A 20,781-nucleotide genomic window follows, 5' to 3' on the forward strand; every position below is an offset into this window, starting at 1 on the left:
AAGAGAATTCAGAACTACCAACTAGCTATACAATAAGTGTTAAAGGGACTTATATAGCCAAGAAATACAAAAGATCTACAGAAGAAAAAAGATTTACAAAATCACTCCCAAACGATTAAGAAAATGGCAAGAGAAACAAATATATCAACAATTACTTTAAATGTAAATGAATTAAGTGCTCCAACCAAAAGACACAGACTGGCTGAATGGATATAAAAACAAAACCCATATATATGCTGTCTACAAGAAACCCACTTCAGTCCTAAAGACACATATAGATGGAAAGTAAGAGGATGGAAAAATATATTCCATGCAAATGGGAAGCAAAAGAAAGCTGGAGTAGCAATCCTCATATCAGACAAAATAAACACCTTAACATAAAGAAGATTACAAGAGATAAGGAAGGACACTACATAATGATCATGGGATCAATCCAAGAGGAAGACATAACAATTGTGAATATCTATGAATCCAACATAGGAGCACCTCAATGCAGAAGACAAACACTAACAGAAATAAAAGGAGAAACTGACAGTAACACAATGATAGTAGGAGACTTTAACAGCCCATTTTTATTTCTCCATCAATTCTGTATGCGATCCTTGCCTGGTACAGTAATCTTGGTTGTAGATTTTCCCCTTTCAGTACTTTAAATATATCCTGCCATTCTCTGCTGGCCTGCAGAATTTCTGCTGAAAGATCAGCTGTTTAGTCTATAGGGTTTCCCTTGTATGTTGCGTGTTGCTTCTCTCTTGCTGCTTTTAATATTTATTCTTTGTGCTTAATCTTTGTTAGTTTGATTAGTATGTGTCTTGGCATGTTTCTCCTTGGGTTTATCCTGTATGGGTTGCTTTATGCCTCTTAACTCACACCAGTGGACAGATCATCAAAACAGAAAATTAATAAGGAAACAAGTCTTAAATGATACATTAGATGAGACGGATCTCACTGATATCTTCAGGACATTCCATCTGAATGCAGAAGAATACACCTTCTCAAATGCACATGGAACATTCTCCAGGATAGGCCACATCTTGGGACACAAATCAAATATCAGCAAATTTAAGAAAACTGAAATCATATCAAGAATCTTTTCTGACCACAATGCTTTGAGACTAGATATCAATTACTAGAAAAAAATAAAACCTGTAAAAAACACAAACACATGGAGATTAAACAATGCATTTCTAAATAACCAACAGGTTACTGAAGAAATCAAAAGTGAAATCAAAAAATTTCTAGAAACAAATGACAATGAAAACATGACAACTCAAAACCTAAGGGATGCAGCAAAAGCCGTTCTAAGAGGGAGGCTATAGCAATACAATCCCACCTCAAGAAACAAGAAAAACATTGAATAGACAACCTAACTTTACACCTAAAACAACTGAAAAAAGGACAACCCCACCAAAATTAGGAAAAGGAAAGAAATCATAAAGATCCGAGCAGAAATAAATGAAAGGGAAATGAAACAAACAAAAGTAAAGATTAATAAGTCTAAAAGCTGGTTCTTTGAAAAGATAAACAAAATTGACAAACCTTTAGCCAGACTCATCAAGAGAGAGATGAATCAAATCAACAAAATTAGAAATGAAAAAGGAGAGGTTACAACAGACAATGCAGAAATACAAATGATTATGAAAGACTATTATGAACAACTATATGGCAATGAAATGGATAACCTGGAAGAAATGGACAGATTCTTAGGAAAAGTTCAATCTTCCAAGACTGAACCAGGAAGAAATAGAAATTTTGAACAACCTAATTGCAAAGACTGAAACTGAAGCTGTGATCAAAAACTCCCAAAAAACAAAAGCCCAGGACCAGATGGCTTCACAGGAGAATTCTATCAAATATCTTGGGAAGAGCTAATGCCTATCCTTCTAAAACTCTTACAAGAAATTTCAGAGGAAGGAACACTTCTAAACTCATTCTATGAGGCCACCATCACCCTGATGCCAAAACCAGACAAAGATAACACACAAAAAAGAAAACTACAGGCCAATATCAGTGATGAACATAGATGCAATAATCCTCAACAAAATTTTAACAGAATTCAGCAACACATCAAAGACCTCATACACCATGATCAAGGGTCTAATCCTGGGATGCCAGGATTCTTCAATATACACAAATCAATCAATGTGATACACCATATTAACAAATTTAAAGATGAAAACCATATGATAATCTCAATAGATGCAGAAAAGCCTTTGACAAAATTCAGCATCCTTTTATGATGAAAACTCTGCAAAAAGTAGGCATAGAAGGAACCTACCTCAACATAGTAAAGGCCATATATGATAAGCCTACAGCAAACATTATTCTCAATTGTGAAAAACTGAAAGCATTTCCCCTTAGATCAGGAACAAGGTGTCCACTTTCACTACTATTATTCAACATAGTTCTGGAAGTCCTAGCTATCGCAGTCAGAGAAGAGAAGGAAATAAAAGGAATCCTGACTGGAAAAGAAGAAGTAAAGCTCTCATTATTTGCAGATGATATGATACTGCACATAGAAAACCCTAAAAGTAGTAGCAGGAAATTACTAGAACTAATCAGTGAATTTAGCAAAGTTGCAGGATACAAAATCAATACACAGAAATCACTGTGTGTGTGTGTGTGTGTGTGTGTGTGTATACTAACAATGAAAAATCAGAAAGAGAAATTAAGGAGTCAATCTCATTCACCATTGAAACAAAAAGAATTATATATCTAGTAATATACTTACCTAAAGAGACAAAAGAACTATACACAGAAAATTATAAGACACTGGTGAAAGAAATCAAAGATGACATAAACAGATGGAGAGATATTCCATGTTCCTGGGCAGGAAGAATCAATACTGTGAAAATTACTATACTACCAAATGTAATCTACAGATTCAGTGCAATCCCTATCAAATTACCAATAGCATTTTTCATAGAACTAGAACAAAAAATTTCCCAAATCATATGGAAAAACAAAAGACCCTGACTAGACAAAGCAGTCTTGAGAGAGAAGAGTGGAGCTGGAGGAATTAACCTTCCTGATTTCAGATTATACTGCAAAGCTACAGTCATCAAGACAGTATGGTACTGGCACAAAAACAGAAATATAGACCAATGGAACAAGATAGAAAGCCCAGAAAAAAACCCATGCACCTATGTGTACCTTATTTTTGACAAAGGAGGCAAGAATATACAATGGGGCAAAGACAGCCTCTTCAATAAATTGTGCTGGGAAAACTGGACAGCTACATGTAAAAGAAGGACTCCTAACACCATACACAAAGATAAACTCAAAATGGATTAAAGATCTAAATGTAAGACCAGAAACTATAAAACTCTTAGAGGAAAACATAGGCAGAACACTCAGTGACATAAATCAAAGCAAGATCCTCTATGCCACCTCCAAGAATAATGAAAATAAAAACAAAAGTAAACAAGTGGGGCCTGATTAAACTTCAAAGCTTTTGCACAGCAAAGGAAACTATGAAGTGAAGTGAAGTGAAGTCGCTCAGTCATGTCCAACTCTTCGCAACCCCGTGGACTGTAGCCTGCCAGGCTCTTGTGTCCATGGGATTCTCCAGGCAAGAATACTGGAGTGGGTTGCCATTTCCTTCTCCAGGGATCTTCCCAACCCAGGGATTGAACCCAGGTCTCCTGCATTGGAAGCAGACGCTTTAACCTCTGAGCCACCAGGGAAGCCCAAGTAAGGTAAAAAGAAAACCCCCAGGATGGGAGAAAATAATAGCAGATGAAACAACTGACACAGGATTAATTTCCAAAATATACAAGCAGCTCATACAACTCAATATCAGAAAGAAAAAAAAAAAAGATTGAATCAAAAAATGGGAAAAAGACCTAAACAGACATTTCTCCAAAGACACATAGATGGCTAATCAAACATATGAAAAGATGCTCAACATTGTTCATTATTAGAGAAATGCAAATCAAAACTACAATGAGATATCACCTCACACAGGTCAGAATGGCCATCATCAAAAAGTCTACAAACAATAAATGCTGGAGAGGGTATGGAGAAAAGGGAATCCTCTTGCACTTTCAGTGGGAATGTAAATTGATACAGCCACTATGGAAGGCAGTGTGGAGATTCCTTAAAAAACTTGGAATAAAACCACCATATGACCCAGCAATCCCACTCCTAGGCACATACCCCAAGGAAGCCAAAATAAAAAAAAGACACATGTATCTCATTGTTCATGGAAGCACTATTTACAGTAGTTAGACCATGGAAGCAACCTAGATGTCCATCGATAGATGAATGGATAAAGAAGCTGTAGTACATATACGCAATGGAATATTTTCAGCCATAAAAAGGAATGTCTTTGAGTCAGTTCTAATGAAATGGATGAACCTAGAGCCTATTATACAGAGTGAATTAAGTCAGAAGGAGAAAGATAAATACCATATTCTAACACATATACATGGAATCTAGAAAAATGGTACTGAAGAATTTATTTACAGTGCAGCAATGGAGAAATAGTCATAGAGAATATACTTATGGACATGAGGAGAGGGGAGGAGATGGTGAGATGTATGGAAAGAGTAACATGGAAATTTACATTACCATATGTAAAATAGATAGACAACTGGAATTTGCTGTATGGCTCAGGAAACACAAACAGGGGCTCTATATCAACCTGGAGGGGTGGGATGGGAAGGAAGATGGGAGGGAGGGTCAAAAGAGAGGGGATATACCTATGGCTGGTTCATGTTGAGGTTTGACGAAAACAACAAAATTCTGTAAAGCAATTATCCTTCAATTAAAAAATAAATTAATTTTTGAATCTATAGGTTGCTTTGGGTAGTATATTCATTTTCACTATATTGACTCTTCCAATCCATGAACATGGTATATTTCTCCATCTATTAGTGTCCTCTTTGATTTCTTTCACCAGTGTTTTATAGTTTTCTATATATAGGTCTTTAGTTTCTTTAGGTAGATATATTCCTAAGTATTTTATTCTTTTCATTGCAATGGTGAATGGAATTGTTTCCTTAATTTCTTTTTCTACTTTCTCATTATTAATGTATAGGAATGCAAGGGATTTCTGTGTGTTGATTTTATATCCTGCAAATTTACTATATTCATTAATTAGCTCTAGTAATTTTCTGGTGGAGTCTTTAGGGTTTTCTATGTAGAGGATCATGTCATCTGCAAACAGTGAGAGTTTTACTTCTTCTTTTCCAATTTGGATTCCTTTTAATTTTTTTTTCTGCTCTGATTGCTGTGGCCAAAACTTCCAGAACTATGTTGAATAGTAGTAGTGAAAGTGGGCACCCTTGTCTTGTTCCTGACTTTAGGGGAAATGCTTTCAATTTTTCACCATTGAGGATAATGTTTGCGGTGGGTTTGTCATATATAGCTTTTATTATGTTGAGGTATGTTCCTTCTATTCCTGCTTTCTGTAGAGTTTTTATCATAAATGGATGTTGAATTTTGTCAAAGGCTTTCTCTGCATCTATTGAGACAATCATATGGCTTTTATTTTTCAATTCATTAATGTGGTGTATTACATAGATCAATGGAACAAAATAGAAAGCCCAGCGATAAATCCACCTACCTATGGACACATTATCTTCGACAAAGGAGGCAAGAATATAAAATGGATTAAAGACAATCTCTTTAACAAGTGGTGCTGGGAAACTGGTCAACCACTTGTAAAAGAATGAAACTAGATAACTTTCTAACACCATACACAAAAATAAACTCAAAATGGATTAAAGATCTAAACGTAAGACCAGAAACTATAAAACTCCTAGAGGAGAACATAAGCAAAACACTCTCCGACATAAATCACAGCAGGATCCTCTATGACCCACTTCCCACAACACTGGAAATAAAAGCAAAAATAAACAAATGGGACCTAATTAAAATTAAAAGCTTCTGCACAACAAAGGAAACTATAAACAAGGTGAAAAGACAGCCTTCAGAATGGGAGAAAATAATAGCAAATGAAGCAACTGACAAACAACTAATCTCAAAAATATACAAGCAACTCCTGCAGCTCAATTCCAGAAAAATAAATGACCCAATCAAAACATGGGCCAAAGAACTAAATAGACATTTCTCCAAAGAAGACATACAGATGGTTAACAAACACATGAAAAGATGCTCAACATCACTCACTATCAGAGAAATGCAAATCAAAACCACAATGAGGTACCATTTCACGCCAGTCAGAATGGCTGTGATCCAAAAGTCTACAAGCAATAAATGCTGGAGAGGGTATGGAGAAAAGGGAACCCTCCTTATGCTGTTGGTGGGAATACAAACTAGTACAGCCACTATGGAGAACAGTGTGGAGATTCCTTAAAAACCTGGAAATAGAACTGCCTTATGACCCAGCGATCCCCCTGCTGGGCATACACACCGAGGAAACCAGAATTGAAAGAGACACATGTACCCCAATGTTCATTGCAGCACTGTTTATAATAGCTAGGACATGGAAGCAACTTAGATGTTCATCAGTAGATGAATGGATAAGAAAGCTGTGGTATATATACACAATGGAGTACTACTCAGCCATTAAGAATACATTTGAATCAGTTCTAATGAGGTGGATGAAACTGGAGCCTATGATACAGAGTGAAGTAAGCCAGAAAGAAAAACACCAATACAGTATACTAACACATATATATGGAATTTAGAAAGATGGTAATGATAACCCTGTATGCGAGACAGCAAAAGAGACACAGATGTATAGAACAGTCTTTTGGACTCAGAGGGAGAGGGAGCGGGTGGGATGATTTGGGAGAATGGCATTGAAACATGTATACTATCATATAAGAAACAAATCGCCAGTCTAGGTTCGATGCAGGATACAGGATGCTTGGGGCTGGTGCACTGGGATGACCCAGAGGGATGGTATGGGGAGGGAGGTGGGAGGGAGGTTCAGGATTGGGAACACATGTACACCCATAGCAGATTCATGTTGATGTATAGCAAAACCAATACAATATTGTAAAGTAAAAAATAATAATAATAATAAATAAAATTAAAAATAAATTAATTTTTAAAAGTAAAATAAAATTAATGATAAAGAAAAGATGTGTGGTCTTTGTCCCACCCACTCTCCCTTTGAAGATGAGTGGTCTTGTCACTGCTTTCGATCAGTGGGTCATCATGTTTGAAGTACAATGTCCCTGAGATGCCCATGCTGGTGAGGATATATGCTGTCACTATTGCAATTAAGCTGCTGGACAAGTGAGTGAAAAAGTCACCTTGGAAGTGATTCTCCAATCAAAGATGTTTTGCCTCCTGCCAGTCTGTGACATGCCAGCCATTTCACCCTTTCCCATGAAAGTCCCAGACACAGTGGAGTAGAGAGAAGCTTTTCCTGCTGCGCCCTGTCTAACTCCTAAGCCTACATTATCCATGAGTATAAGAAAATCATTATCACTTTGAGCCAAAATACTTTACATAGCAAGAGATACCTAGAACATATTTCTACTTTGACTTCCTCCTCGGCCAAAAGGTGGCAGCTTCCTGAGTGTGAAATGGCAACCTTCACCAGTGCCTTTGTTCGGACTCCTGTATGCTGTTGTAGTAGTCTGCACACTTCCCCGAACCATCTGTTTAAACGTCTAGGTTCTCTATTAGTTGGTGGGTGATGTGAAAGATTAAAGCATTGACAGATCTCACCTGTACATCTGGCATAATTCTTGGTGCATAGAGGGGGCTGAATCTTTATTTGCTGAAAGGTCACATATGAGCTTTCAAATCACCAATAAAAAAGAACATTGTGCTCTAAGGTAATATATGAAAGATCATTAGAACAATATTGTTTTTCATTAAGCCATATGGTATTCTCGGACTATGCCCAACTGCATAGTGACTAGCTCACCAAACATAAAAATGAGTCATATAAACAGTAATTTTTAAAATAGATGTACTTAATATAAATAACTGAACAGACTATGTTAACCAGAGCAATTTTCATATTATGTAGGTTTTTATAACTCATCTATATTAAGAAACCTTATACAAAACTATCTTAGAATCAACTATCTTTCCTCCCTTTAGTCTACATAACTTTAGGCTTGGAGTCACACAGATATTATAAGAGTGGAAATTTCTATACAAAATCCCTCTCAGTCAGACCTTTAGTACTCTATTCCCAAAGAAAGGGAAACGATGCTTAAATCATAACATCACATTGTTCTCTTAACAACACTATTCCCAAGGCGCCAAAGAGGAATACAAAGAAACAAATTTTATAACAGGAGGTAAGACATTTCTTGAGCATAAATTTTGGTGTAATTTTTTCCCTCCAAATTTTACCTTTCTTTTATAAGTCAGTATCATGTGAAGAAGATAGGAATTATTTCTTTTCAAATTTACTAAATAAGGCTTGAGAAAAATCAGGAATAAATTACCCAAGATGTACTATAATTAACACATTGCAAGAAAGTTTTAAACTAGGATTTTTATACAAAATAACAAACACTGAAGACAATAGGGCACATTTCCTAAAATTTTTTTAAGACTGAGATAGATTGAAATATATTTCCTTATATATCCTATGACTGCTAAGGGTAGAAATGAAACCAGATCTTCAGAATAAATATTATTTAAACCAAATTCTTCCTTTAGTAGATATAGTTTCCCTTCTGTAGGATCATTGTGCAATGTTATAAAATGATAACTGACAAGGTAATAGCTCTAAAAAAGAGGAAAGTGTTCAGACACTTCAAAATAGCTTTTGTACCTTATTCAAAAATATTTAAGACATTTTGTAACAGCTACTCACTTCAGAGCATTTTTTAAAAATATATTGTCCCTACACATAAATTTTGCTGAGACGTCACTAAAAACAGTTATTGCCTAATCCATAAATGAGTCAGAAACTTAGCCTTCATCCACATGTGTTTCTTTTTAGCAGCTGGGTGGCTGAAATATCATCCTGATTACACATGAGACAGGTTACTGTGATAACTTATCCCATTAGTGAAATATGGTATGTAAATATCTTACAACCTCTGTCTAATCTTAAATTTCAGCTGACAGTTAATCGGGCCACCTGCATGGTCTGCTTTTGTGGGACCTCAAAACAGTAACTACAGAGAGAGATGCCTGGATAAGATATTACTGCATCAAAGTCTCACGCTCTTTTAGGAATGCAGAACTTCAAGATAAAGGAGAACTCAGGAAACCAGGCTCATATTTCTCTCACAGTGTTACCACAAATTAGGTTTTCCACACTGCTTCTACTTACATGTAGCTCAAAACACTATGCTGCTGCGTGGATCTTTTCCGTTTACAACTTTTAGTGTGGAGGAAAATTATACCCCAATGCATTCAGTGCTCCATTCCAAAGGTCTATTTCAATGCAACTACCTCAAAAAAACAAAAACAAAATCTGGACTCTTAATACTGCTAGATAAAACTATTTTTTAAAAAGTAATTATTGTTTTCTGTTGGAGTATAGTGGATTTCACGTTGTGCTAGCTTTAGGGGTACAGCAAAGTGATTCAGCCGTAAGTTAATATGTATAAACGTGTGTTAGTCATTCAGTCACGTCTGACTGTTTGTGACCCCATGGGCTGTAGCCTGTCAGGCTCCTCTTTTCATGGAATTCTCCAGGCCAGAATAGTAGAGTGGGTGGCCATACCCTTCTCCAGGGGATCTTCCTGACCCAGGGATCGAATCTGGGTCTCCCACACTGCAGGCAGATTCTTTACTGTCTGAGTCATCAAGGAAGCCCATTTTATATATATAAAGGAATCTGAAAACTAATGTATATATATAGAAGAGAATCTGAAAATTACTTATATTGGTTATTACTATTTTAAGCAAAAAAGGTAAATAAAATAACAAACGTTGGCAAAGACTACCCTGAGTGAAAAATCTGGATTATTTAATACTTCTGAACACTTAAAAAGAATTGTAGTAAGCACAAAATATGTTAAAAAATTATTTCTTAGTATACACATTCATGAAAATGACATATAAAATAATTATATAAATGTTTGAAAGTCTATGAGAAAGTAGAGTTCAAGCAGTCCTTGTAATTGAGCTCCTCTCAATTTACTGCAAAGCAAATGTAAGCATCAGTACAGGAAGTCTCACATTGTTAAGGGGAGACTGGGGTCTCAAAACACTTCTGATGGTGGACTCTGATCCAGAGTCCTCCCCGCAGGGTTGTGTTCATACATCTTTTGAGACTGAGAGGTCAACTGGAAAGATGTGGGTGCAGGCGGGTGGCGTGGTGTGGGAAATGAGGGCGGCCAGAGGCAGAAGCACAGGGCATGGAATATGGAAAGGAAAACGCTGACAGTGCGCTTTGCAATGAAGAAAGACTCTTGACCCCATGGCAAGACTATCTCAGCTGCAGAAACAAGCAAGTCCCCCAAGTTCAGTTCTTTGCTTATTCTGTCATCCTCTGATTATAATTTGGCTTTCTCTGTATATCTTATGACAGGAAAGTACTCGATGTTTATACTGAAATGATTGTGACAGTTGCATTTTTCCACTGTAAGACAATAAGTTGAATCTCTGATACACAAATGTTAGTGCAAAACATATTAATACATAATCATTGCATATGGTATAAAATGGCAGATATACTTATCAACTCGACATTTGTTCAGTCTCTAACTCATATCTGACTCTTTGCAATCCTATGGACTGTAGCGCACCAGGCTCCTATATCTAGAGGACTATCCACACAAAAATACCAGAATGGGTTGTCATTTCCTTCTTCAGCTCTACATTACTGATGCCCTATTTGAGAAGAGAGTGTTCCAGAAAGAGCAAAGATTGAATAGAACGAAACATTTCTAGTGTTTGGGAGACAAAGTTCATACAATACATAAACAGGATATCAAAATGTCCTGGAGTAAAAGATTCAAGAAATAAATCACAAGTTAATTGAGTCATGGCTCTGTGATGATACATGAATATGTTTGGTAGTTATAACACCAAATTATGAAACATTGGTTTATATTGTTTTCATCTAGACATGTATGTCACAAAGAGCACAAGTCTTAAATTCTCTAAATTAGGAGTAAGTCTAATAATTTAAAAGTTATATTCTCACAGTTCCCTTGGGAAGGTAGAGCCAATTGTGATGTTTTCATTTTCTCCCTGGATAAGTTCAGCTAATTGATTTTCATTTATTTAAAGAAAATAATAAAGTTATTAGAATGAAGAATGATTCTGTCAAAGAATGTGATGCCATAACATGTTGATAAAAAATAATCAAGGTTTAAGCTCATAACATCAAAGGATATCATTACAGATAGAAGGGTCCATCAATGACCAGGAGGCTTCAACAGATTTTGGGCAACTGAAAATAAATGAAGTATTTTTGATAGAGAACACACAGCAGGGGAAGCCTCATCCTACTATACACATGGAGGGGGTGTTCAGTCTGTAAGAGTGAGGGGGGCTGTCAGTCCATAAGAGAGAGGGAGGTTGGACTAGGAAACTGCAGATGAGATGGAGGTACAAAAAGAGGGAGATTAATCACATACTTATGTCAATTACTATTGCTGCTCACTCTATGACCAGACATAAACAAACCAACTAGTTGACCATCCAAACAAACAAGAAACAAGTTTAACTATAACAACTAAATAATTCCAGAGAAAAGATGCTGGCAAAGAGGGGTCCCTCAATTTATAATACCCTCTAGAGCAACATTAAAGGAGCCATGGCCTGTTCTTTTACTGAAATGTATTCAGTCCAGTTCAGTCGCTCCGTCGTGTCTGACTCTTTGCGATCCTGTGAATCGCAGCACGCCAGGCCTCCCTGTCTATTACCAACTCCTGGAGTTCACTCAGACTCACGTCCATTGAGTCATTGATGCCATCTAGCCATCTCATTCTCTGTTGTCCCCTTCTCCTCCTGCCCCCAACCCCTCCTAGCATCAGAGTCTTTAAAATACTGCCATTTGCAGCAACATGGCATATTATAGTTTCCCATCTCTCCTGGAATAAAATCCACAGTTCTTATAATGGCAATGGGGTCATACTACCTGATCTTTCTCTGAAATATATGCTACTCTCTTCTTCTATGTCCTTCTTTCTGATACAGCCAGATGGGGTTATTTCCTCTTCTTGAAAAAAAAAGAAAAAGAGAAAGAACAGATAGACTCCTGACTCAAGGTCTTGGCTCTTGTTTTTCTGTCTGCCTGACACTCTCTTCTATAGGATAACGCAGAGCTAGTTTTGTTTCCCCCTTTGCTCAGCATCACCTGAGTGAGGACTTTCCCAGAAGCCTGTTGAAATGCAGAAAAACATCTTATTTCTCCTGTTCTGATTTATGTTTCTCTACCAACAGCTGCTCAATTACTAGTACATATTTTTTTATTGTTTGTCTGTAACTAAATATAATCTCCAAAAGGGAAAGGATTCTTCAATTTGTTTTATCCTCTGCTGTATCTCCAATGTTTAGAAGAGTGCCAGGAACACCTAAGTGCTTAATAAACATTTGTTGAATATATTAATGGAGGATTGGAGAGATGGGAGAGTGCATACATCAGGGGTTGTAGATGTGATCCCTGGTCAAGGAACTAAGGGACCCTCTGGTGATTCAGATGGTAAAGAATCTGCCTGCAATGCTGGAGACCTGTGTTTGATCCCTGGGTTGGGAAGATCCCCTGGAGAAGAGAATGACTACCCACTCCAGTGAGCCTCTCTGATAGCTCAGTCGGTAAAGAATCCACCTGCAATGCAAGAGACCCGGGTTCGGTTTCTGGTTTGGGAAGATCCTCTAGAAAAGGGATAGGCTACCCACTCCAGTATTCTTCAACTTCCCTTTTGGCTCAGCTGGTAAAGAATCTGCAATGTGGGAGACCTGGGTTTGATCCCTGGGTTGGGAAGAGCCCCTGGAGAAGGGAAAGGCTACCCACTCCAGTATTCTGCCCTGGAGAATTCCATGGACAGTATAGACCACGAGGTTGCAAAGAGTGGGACAAGACTGGGCGACTTTCACTCTCACGCTCTCCAGTATTCTTGCCTGGAGAATGTATCTTGGAGTATATTTTGCCTGTCAAAGGCAGAAGAAGACGGTGACAGAGGATGAGATGGCTGGATGGCATCACAAATTTAATGGACATGAACTTGGGCAAACTCCAGGACATGGTGAGGGACAGGGAGGGCTGGTGTACTGAAGCTCATGGGGTCGCAAGGAGTTGGTCATGACTTGGTGACTGAACACCACCACTGTGGAACTAAGACTGCACACGCCACATAGTGACTAGGCTCACGCGCCACAGCCCCGAGTCTGTGTGCTGCAAGCAAAGAGGCAACTGGGACCTGAGGCAGCCAAATCAACGCATGATTTCAAACATAATGATCAAATTAATGAATAAAAATTAGTGGCAGTAGCATTTTATTTATAGGGGAGTGATTACTAAAGGAAATACCTTAAATAATGAATGCGGTTACCTCTATTTAGCTAGATCAGGCCTGGGAGGCTCTGAGCATTGGGTCATTATTTTTAAATCGTGAGGATATACTTCGAACTACTTTTATGTAATGCATAAAAGAAGTTAGGAGTGTAATGGACAGAACTGATCAGAGAAAGTGGGAAAGAAAGGGAGAGTGAAGAGGTTGACTTGAGGTATTAATTTTGACCTGTAATTTTATTAGACATTGATGTGACCTCAAAGTCAGAGGAGGAAAGATGAAAATGGTTGGTGTGAGTGTTTATTACACACTAAGAGTTGTGTTAAGGAGGCACTTTAAATAAAAATTATGTCCTGTGGTCTTCTCAATACCCTTTTGAAAAAGTTATCACCATTCCAATATTAGAGGTAGGAATACTGTGATTTGAGCAGGTTAAGATAACTTGGCTCGCGCCACATCACTGGGAATTGGTAGGCAGAAGTGAAACCCATGTTTGCCAGATGCTAAAATAACCAAAACTATAGAGATGATACCCCGTCATAACAGCAGAACTATGAATAGCTGTCAAGCTTTAAAAACACTGAATAAAAGCATAGAACATAAGCACTGCATATACATACAGTCTTACTATTATACCCTTTCTTGGTTTCCTCAATCAATCAATTAAAGAATAATTTCTTTCCCTTCAATTATTTCTCTCTGGGAATAAAAAAAGTCCTGATACTAAAAAGGAGATTCCTAAATGTCTTTGTTGTTTATTTCATTTTCTTTAAAGTTTAATTGATTCACCGTCATTTTTGAAGAGCACACTATAATCCACAACACAGAGCTGAATTAAGCAACTAATTGAAGCCAGGTTCATGAGGGCTTAAATTACCAGAGCTTTCCTGTCATCTTAAATTAAACTTCCTTCTATACTTCTCAAGATTTATAACCCTAGGCTGAAAAGCTGTAAACTGCCCCAGTTTCACAATGAATCTCCCAGAAGGAAAGGATGTTTCCTGGAAAAGGGGAAGGCAAATGTCTGTCATGGAAAAGGGTTCCAAAAGCAATGTGTGTGGCAGGGGTCACAAGAACCTTGGCAAGAGGCTGTAAAGGGAGTAGGCAAGTCACTCAAAAAGCATGTGCCCAGAGATTTTGCAATTTGACTTGTGAGTCCTGTAGGAAGGAGTAAGTTCATCTAAACAGCAACTGGACACATTCTTGACTTCCTCCTACAAAGTGAAAAGCAGAAGGGACAAACGACCCTCTGTGGGGATCATAATCTCCCAAACTCCCCAAATAGCTCTTAGTTTAGTTCAGAAAGATTTGTTATCACTGCCTCTAATACTCTATCACCTAGGTAATTTCTTAGCTATATTTTCACATGCATTTTGTTTCTTTCTCACATGTTTCATGAAAGACCAAAAAGGAATATATTCAGGGATCAGTGAGGATGAGGGAATAATTTCATGCATCCAGATAAAGTCTGACGGTTCCACTACATACCACTCTGAAACTAACTATATCTTGACCACCTAAGAATCCGGAATACATTTATCTTTAATATAGTATTTTTATAAATATACACAATTTCCATTTTAAATGACCTACCATTGCAACTTTAAATGTTAGAGTCTTCCTTCTTAAAATTAGAAGCAGCTATAATAGATTCATTCATTTTTACCTTAAATCTCTTCAGAAATCATTACTAAGCACCTCCTGTGTATAATGTTCTTGTTTAATCCCTCGAAAAGTATGAAAACATAAAAACACTACTCTCCTCTCAGGGCTTACGATCTGGAGGGGAGGAAGCAGCAATAATAAACAATGACTATAATAAATATGTTTTAGGTTAGAGAGTGATCAGGGCTATGGAAAGGAAGGGAAAGTACAGCACCAGGATGGATGGGCAGCCTGTAGTGTTAACAGAGTAGTCAAGGTCACCATCAGTGAGAAGGTCACACGGGAGCAGTGAACTTGAAGGGGTGAGACACTCAGCCAAGTGACTCTCGGAGGAAGAGCACTCTATCTAGGCAAAGGAATCAGACACAGCATGTTTACCACGTGGGAGCAAGCCGAGGCTACTTGATGCCATCTCAAGGCTCTGAGCAGAAGAGTGACATCTGCCGGGTGTGTGCAGTGAGTTTTAGATTCTGACCCAATGAACCCCCAGAACCACCTCATGATAATGGTGCCATTGCCCTTTTAGCAAACGGGAACCTGAAGCACACAGAGGTCAGGTAAGTTGTCCACAGTCACACAACCAGAAAGAGGTGGAATTGGGATCCAGGCACAGGCAGTCCAATCCTAGAGGTGAGCTCTCAACAAGAAGATCTGTCCTTGAAAAGGACAGACACAGGCACCTGTGCCCACATCTATGCGCACAGCCACACAACCACAAACGCATACTCAAGAGGAGAGAGGAAGCTGAGAAGTCGGAGGAGAGTTTGCCACTCCCACCCTATTTCTCTCGGTTCACATTTGATTTTCTCTCTTGTATATTTTACTTGTTAACCTTTAGATCAAAATGTCTATTTGCATGAGAAATGTTCAAATGGAAACATTTAGTGTTATGCTCAAAAGAGCAAAACAAATAAGCAATTATTAGTGTACAAAATAAATATTGTGGAAATCTAGGCAGTTATGCCAGTTTATTTAATAAAGTAAACAAAACAAAAACAGTCTCATGAAACAAGGTGCACTAAAATCCTTTCAGGTCTACCAAGAAAATACAAGAACATTTTTTGGCTAAATATCTAGAATAATATAGGAACCAGTCATTTAAACCGTTCACTTGGAAAGAGCTTTGAAATCAATAGAAAATCTTCATAAATCATGATTTATGACTCACATCTCAAGCAAACAAAGAGAAATGTGTCACTGGGATTTTTTTTCACATTTATCACTTTGGTTCTACAGTATGGAGACTTAAACCTTTCCTATGTATACTGTCAACATAGGTTTTGAAAATGCTTAAATATGTTACCACATTTCAGTTCACATAAATTATAATCATATACTATTTCACTATATCAACCTTTAGCAATATTTAAGTAATATTTTAGCAATCTTTAAGCAATATTTCTGTCTCTCTACAACATTGTAAACCCTAATTTCTTTGGCAAATTTTAGTCATTAGTGAATGACTAATAAAGAAAAATTACAGTTTCACCAAAAAATAAAAAAACTAAATGTACCAAAAGGCCAAGAAATGATAAGGGATATTTGTTTTTACTCAATATTGCAAATGTGCTTCTGTTCTTTAAGCTTATCTTGGCATTTTGTGATGTTGTGTGAAACTGTGCAGGAATCAAAGTGAAAAATATGATCTATAGTGTAAGTTCTTTGAATTTCTTTAAGAACGGAGAAGGAGAAAAATAAAACATACACTTTATTATTAACTTTGGAGGGGGTAATTGATAGAAACAGATCTAGATTGCTTATCAGGCCTGCTGCTGCTGCTAAGTCACTTCAGTCGTGTCTGACTCTGTGCAACCCCATAGACAGCAGCCACCAGGCTTCCCCATCCTTGGGATTCTCCAGGGAAGAGCACTGGAGTGGGTTGCCATTTCCTTCTCCAATGCATGAAAGTGAAAAGTAAAAGTTAAGTTGCTCAGTTGTGTCCCACTCTTAGCGACCCCCATGGACTACAGCCCACCAGGCTCCTCCATCCATGGGATTTTCCAGGCAAGAGTACTGGAGTGGGGTGCCATTGCTTTCTCCATTATCAAGCCTACACAAATGAAAATAAGTATTAATAACTGAAATAGAGCATTCTCTAAAACATATAATAAATTCTGTTGAAATGAAGACTTTGAGCTCCCCTTTATCATGACCCTAACTAAGCACTACATTTAGTACAGTAAGTACTCTGATTTGCTGAATTACCAATCCAAAAAGTAATTAAATTCAATTTATCAAAAGAAAAAAATTAAGTCTGGGTTCCCAGGTGGCACTCATGGTAAAGAACTCCCCTGCTATCCCAGAATTAAAGGACACTAGTGAAAAGAAGGGGCTTCCCAATGCTTTTTATAACATTTCACTGAAAAAAACAAGATAGCTCTTTCCAAGACGCTGTAAAATGACCATGCCTATTCTATATATAGTTCTATATTTTAAAATATTACACAGCTTCATAATATCCATGCATATCTAGCAAGAAGAGAAAAAAAATCTCCCCCAAAGGGTTATAACCACTGAGAAGTCTGGGGCAAGAAACTCCAATGGCACATACAGAAGTAGAGTGAGGAAAAGAAGTGACAAATGACAGCTCATCTCATTTCCAGAGTCAACATTCTTTGCATGATACCATTTTACTTCCTGTATTTTTCTAGCTACTATTCTTGCTTCTTGTCTATTCAAATGGCTTAAACCAAACTCTAAGAAATATTATTTCTGGCAGGTCTCAAAATCTAGCCCACCACCCCCCAAATTAATAAGTCATATGTTTTATTTTTCTCCTCTATTCTTCAGGAAATCCAAAGAACTTATACTATAAATCTTTTTTTTTCTCACTTTGATTCCTGAACAGTTTCACACAACATCACAAAATGCCAAGACAAGTTTAAAAAGCAGAAGCACATTTCCATTGCTGAGTAAAAACAAATATTCCCTTATCACTCCACGGCCTTTGTAGTACATCCCAAATTTTTTGGTGAAACTATAATTTTTCTTTATTAATAATTTACTAATGAGTAAAATTTGCCAAAAGAAGTAGAGTTTACATGGTTGTACAGAGACAGAAATATTGCTTAATGTGAAGCAAGGGGTGGTTGACAGACGAAAGAGGAGATTTCTGAACTGTTGAATATCTGTCAATAAGTGGGAAATGGTTTGTGAATGTATTTTGGAATTTTATATTAGTTTTTTCAGTCAGTACTAATTGCCAAAAACAAACTCAAGGCAAACTGTATTATTAGGTTTTAGGTTTGGCTTCTAAGATGGAAAAAGTTAAATATTTACATATATTTGATACATGTGTATATTTTAGAAGATGATAAAGAGTATTTTTGTATTGGACATTCTCTCTCCTTAAGAAAAACAATCGCAGCTATGTATGCGATAGAACGAATGAGCTGATAACCCAAACACTGATCAGAAACAAACAAACGATTTGCATGAAACCTGTTAATCTTGTTCAGTGATCATTTTTTGATGTGCAAATTTAGCTAGGTTTGTTTAGTCCCACTCAGCACCAATCTGGGTCTTTCTGTGAAAGCGTTTTGTGGATGTGGTCTAAATCCATAGCATTTGACTTTAAGTAAAGGAGATTATCCTAGATTATCGCTAGGACAGTAGGCCCAATTCACTCCTTGAAAGGTCTTAAAAGCAGGAGTGCAGCCTCCTGGAGGGATGAAATTCCACCTGTTTATAGCAGTTTTGGCTCAGGCTCACAGTGTCAACCTGTCCTCTCTGTTGGGCTGTGGTTTGGCTTCAGATTCGCCTTGCCAGCCACACAATCATGTGAATCAATTCTTTACAATGAATCTGTTAACACTATTTTTTACTGACTCTGCTTCTCTGGCTGAATCATGACTGATGTAATTCCAAACTGAAAAAAAACAGTAATGAAAGAGTAAAGGGTGTTGTAATGGTTTGTCAGCACTCGATCCTGGCTGTGTCTACATGTACCCACAGACTCAAGTAAGACAAACATAACCTGTGTATATAAATACACACATACACATATATGCAGGTGTGCACACATACAGTCTCACATCCAAACAGCATGTTCCCACATACTCAGACTCCTATGTTTAACAGGCCTAAACTTTTTGACAGATTTAATGATTTAACCAATCAGAAGCATCGACAAAAGAAAACTATACAACTGGAAACCAGGACTCCAAAAGTACATTCTAAATAAGAAGAAAGTAACTGCGACACACAGCTTATGAAAAAGACACTTCACACATTTCGATACAAACCACGATCACCTGTAGAAAACAGACACAAACATTTCACCTAAAAAGTGACAAATGCTGGTTATCCAAGCAAAAGAGGTTTTAAATTCTATAACATTCGTCAAATAATCCCATCACATTGATATAGCTACATAAATATGGTGACCAAACTCACAAACAAAAACTTATAAAAACAAGTTGCCAGCATCCCACCCTGGCTGTGTCTCCATGCTCCCACAGACTCCCATTGATGTAAACTCATTTTAAACATAGCCCCCGCTTCCCTCCCTTACCTGGACTGCATATCTTGCTGGGTTTTGGCCTGGCTGGCTTCTGCTTGAGGGGAGGCGTGGGTGACGCGTTGTTGAAGCTCCACCAAGGATTGATAATACTGCTGCTGGTGGTGCTGCTGCTGCTTGTAGCGAGACAAACTGAAAAACAGCCCTAGAATGGCTTTTAAGTTTCCATTTCTTATTTCTGTATCAAGCGGAAAATATAAAAACAGTATCATATAAAATTATTTTTTTTAACAAAAGAAATTCTAGAAGCAGTTTGCAAATTGCTTCCAATAGACTCTTAATAGACTAAATCTTTGAAGACAGAAATAAAACTTGGCTCTCTCAGTCACACATTTAAGTAAGTCTGATTTTCTAAAACATGCTAACATTTTTACATAGCTTGGAAATTTCAGAGAGAGAACAAAGCTTACTCAAGGGATGCTCTTTGCTGACCCTGAACTACAGTTTTTCTCGAGTTAGCTTCTTCATGCAAATGGATAGGTGCTCTGGTTTGTGTTCCTCATTTGATTTATCATTCTGTTTATCTCTCAAATGGGCTTCCCAGGTGGGTCAGGGGTAAAGAATCTGCCTGCCAATGAAAGAGATTCAGGAGACACAGGTTCGATCCCTGTGCAAGATTTCCTGGAACAGGAAATGGCAATCCACTCCAGTATTCTTGCTTGGGACATTCCTTAGACAGAGGAGTCTGGCAGGCTACAGTTCATTGTGGTCTTAAAAGAGTCTGACATGACTGAGCACACGTACACACACACATATTTTCCCTCACAAATGCACACAGCTGTTACCAGCGGAGGGATGCCTATGAGCTAGAGAAAGAAAGCCACTTATATGCTCAGTGGCCTGCATTATAAATACTGATGCTATATGCTGCTGCTGCTGCTAAGTCACTTCAGTTGTGTCTGACCCTGTGTGACCGCATAGACGACAGCCCACCAGGCTCCTCTGTCCCTGGGATTCTCCAGGCAAGAATACTGGAGTGGGTTGCCATTTCCTTCTCCAATGCATGAGAGTGAAAAGTGAAAGTGAATTCGCTCAACCGTGTCCAACCCTTAGCGACCCCATGGACTGTAGCTTACCAGGCTCCTCTGTCCATGGGATTTTCCAGGCAAGAGTAGCTGGAGTGGGGTGCCATTTCCTTCTCCACTGATGCTGTATGAGTATACCTCATAATAACTGTTAGCAGCATTCTAAATCACCCACCAACCGATTTATTATAAAACTATGTATTTGTCCTCC

General features: G+C 37.7%; 1 protein-coding gene across 7 annotated transcripts in view; it reads right to left on the minus strand.

Annotated features, from left to right (window-relative positions):
* Positions 1-20,781, minus strand: part of NAV3 (neuron navigator 3) — a 608,990-nt gene that overhangs the window by 235,792 nt on the left and 352,417 nt on the right. For all 7 annotated transcript variants that reach the window (XM_040233842.1, XM_040233840.1, XM_040233838.1 and 4 more), the window contains one exon: positions 19,540-19,723. In XM_040233842.1, the coding sequence (XP_040089776.1) occupies positions 19,540-19,723 (184 nt within the window). The remainder of the gene's footprint in view (positions 1-19,539; positions 19,724-20,781) is intronic.

Source organism: Oryx dammah, unplaced genomic scaffold, assembly GCF_014754425.2.
Source record: "Oryx dammah isolate SB20612 unplaced genomic scaffold, SCBI_Odam_1.1 HiC_scaffold_29, whole genome shotgun sequence".
Lineage (NCBI taxonomy): Eukaryota > Metazoa > Chordata > Mammalia > Artiodactyla > Bovidae > Oryx > Oryx dammah.